The 9,010-nt window shown below is 42.1% G+C and overlaps 1 protein-coding gene across 1 annotated transcript in view; it reads right to left on the reverse strand.

The window, feature by feature from the left end:
• The window catches only part of LOC126153295 (dehydrogenase/reductase SDR family member 11-like), a 55,403-nt gene extending 46,698 nt beyond the window's left edge, over nt 1-8,705 (reverse strand). Inside the window, exons 1-2 of the mRNA XM_049916062.1 lie at nt 8,534-8,705; nt 1,448-1,509 (exon numbers count right to left, since the gene is read on the reverse strand). Coding sequence (XP_049772019.1) covers nt 1,448-1,509; nt 8,534-8,705 — 234 coding nt within the window. The remainder of the gene's footprint in view (nt 1-1,447; nt 1,510-8,533) is intronic.
• Between the last annotated feature and the right edge of the window lie 305 nt (nt 8,706-9,010).

The raw sequence follows: 9,010 nt of genomic DNA on the forward strand, positions 1-9,010 counted from the left end.
CTCTACACAGCAACACATTCAATACCCATCATCATCACCTCCCCATCGCCCATGTCATCTCCCCCTTCATCACCCCCATAGTGTATCACTTGGATAAGCTTATTAGTTAGTCAAAACTCACGACGAGGAAAACCACACAATTTCACAGCACAGCATTTTCTTTTTCACAGTCAGTTTTAACGGAAAATCTGTACACCATTTAAAAAAAATATAAAACCTGTGCCACAATGTTTACTAGAGTATTGTGTAAAATTTGCAGTAACTTAGAACTGTTAGAGATTTTTGCTGACCCTGTTTAATCTTTGTATATTACACATATAGTTAGGTACAATTTATGTTTAGAAAATATGTAGCCTATGTCCGTCTGAATGTTTAGTGCATTTGAGTATACAAATTTTAAGTAAAGCTGTCAATAACACTTCGAATTTTTTGCCAGCAAAAATTTAGACTATGTCCATCCACACATTTATTGTAATAGTGTGTAAAGATCTGAAGCAAAACTGCCAAGATTTGAGATTAATGGAAACTGAGATACCAGCCGTCTGCTTTTACGAATGACAGCTATTTCCGGCGTATCCAGCTCGACGGCCAAAAAATCTATCGTTATACCCGCAAAAACAAATGCCACACGAAGCAGGATACTGAAGAAACCCAGTTAAATCAGCGGGATAACGGCGGGAAAGAGGGGAATGGGCGGTAAGAAACTAAAAATTCAGTATCAAAAACATCATTCAAGACGCATTGAAAAAAACACTAAACTGGCAAAAGATAAAACCCGACAAAACCACACAAACATCGTAAGATGAAGGTATCCCACTCTGCAGTTAATCTATGTAACTCATCCCTGGACCAGGATACCAATTAACCCTCCCCACAACTACGGAAGCCTGTTTCCCAATATCCAGTTCACTTACACAGCTCAACCCTAGATTAGTACACCAATTAACACTCCATACGGAAGAGGTTATCCCTATCACCAGTTCACCCATATAGTCCAACCCTTGATTAGGGGTGCACTTACGGTGTCAGCGACTTTTGTGTTGTATGCTCCAGTTGGTAACTGTATGTCCGGTGAAGGATAGGAAGTGACCATGACGAATTATTAGTCTGATAGGACCAGACGGCGGAACCCATGAGAAAATAGTTTTCGATAAACGTACTAAATGGAATAATTTTTAATTAAACCATGGGATAATGTAAGTATGTTAACGGTAGAGTCGCACGTATGATATATTAATAAACATGATCAACTTATTTTGTCCTATGATTTAATTAATATCATTTATCCACTTACTCGGTTGTTAAGCAGGCACCTAAGAGTACAGTTTAAATTTTACATTCTGTTTCATACGACAACATTCTGCACAATGTATTCCATTGCGCCACCACGTAATTTCGTTCACTTCACATGACAACGACTGTAGCACGCTAAATGACAGTAACATACCTCAAATACATCGTCACCACATAAGCTGCTAGAGCACGCAACCTCATCATAAACCGCGTGCCCTAAAACACAATTTCACTTCTGCTACAAACAATTCAGCTCGATGATGTCACACACCACATCGCGGCGCAGTGCAACCACATCACGAGTCAAAGCAGACAGGTGGTATTCTGCAGTCAAGTACACCCCAAGATTTTTCGAGATTTTTGCAGATATGTCGTCTATGCCTGTCCGAATGTTTATTGGAACACAGTAAAAATTTGATGTAAATGGGTCAAGAATTTTTGGAGATTTTAATTGGTACCTTTTCCCCTTTATATATCTCAAAAGCTATGTATAGAACATGTCCGTCCGAAAGTTAATCGAGTAACTTGTAGAAATCTGGAGGAAATTTCTCAATTAATGTTCTAAATTTTTGATAACAACCTTAATTACGGCTTATCTTTATAACCGTATAGAAAATGCGTTCACAAATCCTAACTGTAAGAAACGTAAACGTGCTAATCTGGAATGTGAAGATGGCCAGATCACTAGAAGCGAAGCTGAAGTGACGTGGGAAAGTCCAAGATGAGAATTGTCTTGGCGTCGATAAGATGATAGACATAGTTGATACGATTGTTGACACCTGCAGCCACTCTTCCTCAAGTACTGCTTTAATTATGTTTATCATGCTGCAGATAAGGACAAAGTAATGTCTTTTGGAACAGGTCCTCAAAACATTCATTAGAAAAAGACAGATTTTATCTTAACAACACAATAATCATACTCACTAAAGTTATGTATCAAACGTAGTTAGGACATGATATGAAGTCTTAAGGGTAAATACTAGTCGATTACATTCTCGAAAACAAAACACTGAGTAGCAGAAATCTATAGAAGCTATAAAATAATATCCTTCGTTGAAGTCGTACCACACAAATCTTGCCTCTTTGTATCTAACAAGGGGAATAGAGGAACTGTCAATCGCATTGACTATTTTCTATCTAGAACGACAGTATGAAAAATTGAGACCCTTGGACGGACGCAAGTGTATTACTGTACATGAGAATGTGAGGAAAGGAAGAATAGAGAAACATCACTATCTAAATGATTATAGTGCATTTCGAAAAAATTACTCATTAAATTACAATATAACCTCAGAAATTCTGAGACAAATGATTACCAAACAAAATTAAACTGCGATATTCGATTGAAGAGAGTGGAATGAAACAAAGTATTTCTTTATTGAAACTGTAAGGCGCAGTTTCACTATAGTCATTAGTATTAATGTGGAAAAGACAATGAAGTAAAATGACTATGGATTTACGAAGGGCAGGGAGATTACTAATATTTATGTGGCAGACGACAAAACCCATGTTACCGCATGCAACGAAAATCTGCATGGACCAATATTGGAACGTAAGTTATTGGACAAAGTTATGATAAGCTGTAGAGAAGAGGAAGACTACTTGAACAAAAAAAAAAAAATTTCATACCGCATGGGACAAGTGCAAGGCTAGCTTTATAGGAATGAAGATTACAAAATCAAAAGATTTAGTGAATGGATAATCGCGCGCTTTTAAGTTGTCGTTTTGCGTGAGTTTTTCCTTCCAGTCTTACATAACTTCTTGCACAGAATGGTAAGGTTTTAACGTCAGACAGCATTAGGTTACCGAAACAGTCACCACTAAACCATGTTTCTACAGAAATCGGGAAATTATCTCCATTTCTGTGTACTTACACATCACCGAGTCGTGACATCACAGAAGCCAAAATGAACCTGGATGGAGCTTTAGCTAGAAGTAAAGACAACAAATTAACTGGAGTAGTTCTCAGCTGCTCGGATTGCTAACGTAAATTCCGCAGAATGCTGACATCACCACTCTGAACCCAAGTGGCTACGTTGACCACTCTTAATGAAAATCATGAAGCTTTTTTAGTTTCTCTACGTTCGCTACATGATACCCATCGGTTACATGGAGCTACTGACCAGCAGGTTGTGACAACAGAACACACGCACACGAAGTGTCAATTGCAGTAGGCATCACATACTTGCTAGATTTCAAAGTACTATGTTATTCTGAACTGGTCATGTGCTGTCCGCAGCTCGTGGTTGTGCGGTAGCGTTCTCGCTTCCCGCGCGCGCGTTCCCGGGTTCGATTCCCGGCGGGGTCAGCGATTTTCTCTGCCTCGTGATGACTGGATGTTGTGTGATGTCCTTAGGTTAGTTCGGTTTAAGTAGTTCTAAGTTTTAGGGGACTGATGACCATAGATGTTAAGTCCCATAATGCTCAGAGCCATTTGAACCAATGGCTCATAATGCTCAGAGCCATTTGGCCGTGTGCTTCATACACTATTCTTCGCCATTATATATTTCCAGAAAAATCTTACTTAGGACTAATGGGTCAAAAAATACTCCATATAGGCAACACACAAAACTATTATAATTCTAAATTTAATCTATTTTTACGCAAAGAAACCTATACGTTGCTCTTTTGTAGATTTTATTTGTATTAACATAATTAGAGGGGCTAAGAGGAACGTTATTCATCCAATTAACATTTAAAACTTGAATAATTTTGGACTTTGCATTTTTACTGTGTCCTCCGTGCATTAGCACTCTGAAACGTAGAAATTTCCAGAGTGTTACTGAACTATGAAAATTGTTCGTGTCTACCAACAAAAATGAAAAGATGTATCCATCAAAATATTAAGTATTTTGTAAAAGAAAGGTATACTACAAGGAACTATAATACGAACAGGAGGAGTAGACTATGCAATACATCATAGAAGTTTTTAGATGCTGTAGATAGATAGAGATGACAGGATTAACTCAATATATAAACGTATGGGTATCATCAATCAGTTGAAACCAAGCAAATTACATAGTGTTGCCAGTCTCCCTCACCCCATCAATTTTTCGTAGTTTATTTACGATAGAATGGCTAACACCAAAACACATTATGACTTACGCAACATAGTCATGCTTCGAATTTGCCTTGCTTCGACGGCTTCGTACCGAAATCATGAATAATTGAGCCAATCGCAGCAGTACTGATGTGTGAATGATATGGATTACACAAGCAGCAAATATTACCATCGGCGAGCGTAGACAACGGGCTACACTACAGATAAATTTATTACCGCTATTGTATTAATTGTCTACATGTATTTTTCTGGCCAACCCACGACCAAATCGTTGCTTTCCACCCACAGCCAAGATACATTTTAGCTGTGCTCGGCTCGTGTTCATGCCATTTATTACTTGACATCTTGTCTTTGCGGTACTGCAGTCCCATTTCTTATTCGATTTACTGGCGTCACTAAGTTGCTGGCTTCCCTGTCCGTCAATGGCAGCAGCAGCGCTTATCGATAAGAGCACTGTCGTACTATCCTTGGAGCGACTGGGAGTTCAGTCGGTACGGATCAGCAGTGAGGTCGGGACAGCCAACACTCGCCCGACCGTTGCCGACACACGTGACTTGAGTGGGGACGACCTTGGTTGGTCGTTCGGTCGGTCGTCTCATCGGACGACGTGTATTTGGTCGCCGACCGCTTCTGGGTTCTCTGTGTGTGTCGACTTGTGATTCGCCCTTGTTGTCCCACAGTGACTGTTTTAGTATTGTTCGAGTTGTTTGTGGAAGTGTTCGCGCAACCGTGCGTAGCTCGTGTGATTTTGCCTGAGCGGTTATTTTAAAGCCGTCTGTGTGCTGGGAAGAGTTGGTCGGTTGGGACAGAGCAGCGAGGAAGTCTCCACAGCGCGTCAGGCTGGGACTGCTGGCGGTGTGCATGCGTGGTCGGATTGTGAGGCGCTAGCTGGGAGAGCTACAAAGTCGCAGCAGTACTGGACACTGAAGCTGAGTGATCACTTAAACTGTCATGAAATCTCAACTGCTGTGACATCTCTTCGTTCATTGCCAGTTGTTGCTTCCTGGGCTGTTCCAGCTAGCAGCAACGTATGGTGTGTTGGAGTTGGCGAAATTTTGTAGCTGTATTCCTGTATGGTCCGTAACTATTAAATTGGTTGTTAGTTGTCAGTGAAGTGTACCAGCGGTATTTTCTGTCGTGTGGCCGTTAACGCCCCAGTTACCTGCCCTGGTCGTTAGCGTTATTTTTCCGGCAGTGTGTTTTCCTCGCCATGTTGGTGCTGTCTGGAACGGTGTGTAATTCGACAGCGTTTTAGTTGTTTGTTCATATTTTTTTCTTAAAAAGGGGTTATTGTGCCTTGGCTGTTTTTAGATGTGAATTTTGAAGACATTGCGTGGCTCATATCTTGGTCCCCGGCTGATATTTTCTGTTGTCGTGCTGTTGGTTGGGCCGAAGGGAATTGATTAGGTTGTTGGTCAGTCCTTCAGCTATCCCAGGGTCAGGTTTCCATCCAATTTTTTAACCTTACTCTTGGCTGCCTGTCTCACCACACCTTACGTTAGAGCTACCTCCTCAGGCCGACCCTTGGAACACTTCTGAGCACTACTGTTCTGTTGGTTTTAGATTGTGATTTTCATTTTAGTCTGATGTACTGTGCGAGGCCTTCAGCCGTCTATTAATTTAGTTTGTTTTAATTTTAAAATAAGGCCTTCAGTTAACTTAAATTAAAATTTGAAGATTGATTTGTTTAAAAACTAAATTTTGAAAGTTTGTTCTATCTGAAATTCTTGTTATCCAGGCCTTAAGCCCTGAGTTGTTCAATGTCCTGTGTGGCCTTCAGCCGAGCTTTTACATGAAATATTTTTAAGATAAGGCCTTCAGCAGTCTTACATTAAAATTTTGAGAACTCTGATTTGTTTAAAACTAATTTTTTTTTTTAAATTGGTCTATCTGAAATTCTTATCATCCAGGCCTTAAGCCGTGAGTTGTTCAATAGCTTGTGTGTGGCCTTCAGCCGAGTATTTATGTGAAATAGTTTTTTTTAAATAAGGCCTTCAGCTGTGTGTATTCTTTAAAGTAATTTTTATAACTTGTGTTCAGGCCTTCAGCCGTTCTTGTTTTTGGTGTGATTTTGAGCCTTCAGCCCAGGAGGTATTGCAAGTTTTCTTAACTAGGCCTTCAGCCGCATTATTTTAATTTTATCCTTTTAAGGCAATGTATAATTAAGTGGTTCTTAGGAAAGTAAAGTTTTTGTGTTTTGTACAACTAACAGTAACTGATTACGGCCCCCTCCACAACCATAGCGTGATCCACTCTATCCTGCGAAACCAGATTTCAACATTTCACAAGGGATAACTGGTACTTGTTCAACCTGCAGGTGACAAAATTTACAAATGATGGAGTACACCAATCAGTCGACCTTTTTTGCATATTTTATTTGACAAATCTAGATATCAGTGCACTACATCATAGTGTCAATGCATGTAAGTTCCCCGTTCAGGCGTCCGAACAGCAGGGAACTGACATGTGTTGATAACATGACAAAGTGCGTTGTTAATGGCTAGGCACTAGCCGAAATTTAGAATTGCCAAATACAATCTGCAACAAAAGAACGACTGATTTCTGAACGCTGTCATTTGTAAATCATATCACAGCCACTGAGTGCACCCACATTCCTAATGGAAGGTAACTTGATGATGACAAAATGTTGGGAAATCAGAAAATATAGTTCAGCTTGAGACAAGGAAATACACATGGAAAAGCTGATGCTTCATTACACAATCATTTCCTTCATTAACAGTTTCAATTGAAGTCATGTATACAACTTACAAAGAAAAGTCGTTGTATCTGCAAATTCTTACGAGTACAAGATCTAACAACCGTTCCACTTTTTAATAAGATGTTTTGTAGATCATCTGAACGAGCTTCAAATCGAAATGACGAGGAATTTCAGTTAACAGGGCATGTAAACATGACTAGTTTTAATATTACACACTTTTTTCAGTCCTAAGGCAACTACAATAAACACTGGTTCTCTGTTTAATGAACTACCAGTTTTTAAATTGAAGTTGAACTCTACAATAGGAGGCCCACGCGGCAAGCTGTGCGGTCTAACGTGCTGCTTCCTGAGCAGGAAGGCGTGCCGGTCCCCGGCACGAATCCGCCCGGAGGGTTAGTGTCGAGGTCCGGTGTGCCTGCCAGCCTGTGGATGGCTTTTAAGGCGGTTTTCCATCTGCCTAGGCGAATGCGGGCTGGTTCCCCTTATTCTGCCTCAGTTACACTATATGAGCGATTGCTGCGCAAACACTGTCTCCACGTACACATACACCATAATTGCCATGCAAACATTGGGATTGCACTCGTAGGGTATGCGACGTTTCCAGGGCGTTGGGGGGGGGGGGGGGGTCGGAGTGGCTCCTCTGGGGGCCGAAGGCCGAAACCCGAAACGCAGAGTAATCCTGGTTCAAATGGCTCTGAGCACTATGCGACTTAACTTCTGAGGTCATCAGTCGTCTAGAACTTAGAACTAATTAAACCTAACTAACCTAAGGACATCACACACATCCATGCCCGAGGCAGGATTCGAACCTGCGACCGTAGCGGTCACGCGGTTCCAGACTGAAGCGCCTTTAACCGCACGGCCACACCGGCCGGCAGTAATCCTGGGTTCGGTGTGGGGCAGCAGTGAGGTGGGTAGACTGCTGTGGCCTGTTGCGAACCACTGAGGGCTATGGTGGGACGAAGCCTCTCTGTCGTTTCTAGGTCCCCAATTCCATACACAATACAATAGGAGTTGTTCAGAAGAAACAAAGCTGGATTTAAAACTTTTGCTCCTCCTGTTAGCTGTTATGTTTTTGGGAAAACAAAAATTTTTGGCGTGTACTTAACTCCTTTCTGAGCCACTGACAGTTTCAGTCACGGGTAATATAGGTCACTTTTTCTGTCTTGAGTAGTCGGTGCGGACCTATCCACAAATTGTGATGGATTCTGAAGTTGCACTTGGAGAAGCTAACTCGTTAAGTCACTGTTCCGACTGTTACAGAGGTCCCATTATGAAATAGACCACAAAATAGCTCAAATCTGCGTACTTTATTACTTGGGCTCAGCATAGAAAAAACTCTAGAGGGAGAGTGGCAAGAACAATCGTTTCGATTACATTTTTAACTCCCACGTACAAAGGTCTTCCTCCGAAATTTCTACCACTGTGGTAGGCATGAAGGGTTCAGACAGCAACCGTACAGGCCATGGCGGAGTGTTCCGCGCCGCTGCGGGCGGCTGCTTCTGGAAGCACAGCTCCGCATCTTGAGGAGTCTGCCACTTGCCTTGGTCCAGTTGCTACCATCCCCTCCTTTTGCTGGTAGAGAATCAAGCTGGGCGCCAGCCGCAACAGCTGTCTGGGAGCCCGCAGCATCTCGTCCGAAGTGTCTATGATGGCTGCCGCCTCTGGCGTGGGCCACTATTCTGACACGAGTTGCAGGGGCCCAGCCAGCGACTTGTCGTGCGCGACCATAAATCCCGGCTTCTGGGAAACACGTGGTTCGTTAGGAGGAACAAGCTGCGGCGGGCCAGCAAGCGACCTGTGGTTCACTACCATCACTTCCGGCTGCTGGGGAAAAGGTGGTCCGTTGGGAGGATGCTCGAGATCGCTATCCTACTCCGTCTCTACAAACAGCTCGACAGAACAATGGGAAGGCAATGGCAGAACCGTAGGTACTG

Source organism: Schistocerca cancellata, chromosome 2 (assembly GCF_023864275.1).
Source record: "Schistocerca cancellata isolate TAMUIC-IGC-003103 chromosome 2, iqSchCanc2.1, whole genome shotgun sequence".
NCBI classification, from domain to species: Eukaryota; Metazoa; Arthropoda; class Insecta; order Orthoptera; family Acrididae; genus Schistocerca; species Schistocerca cancellata.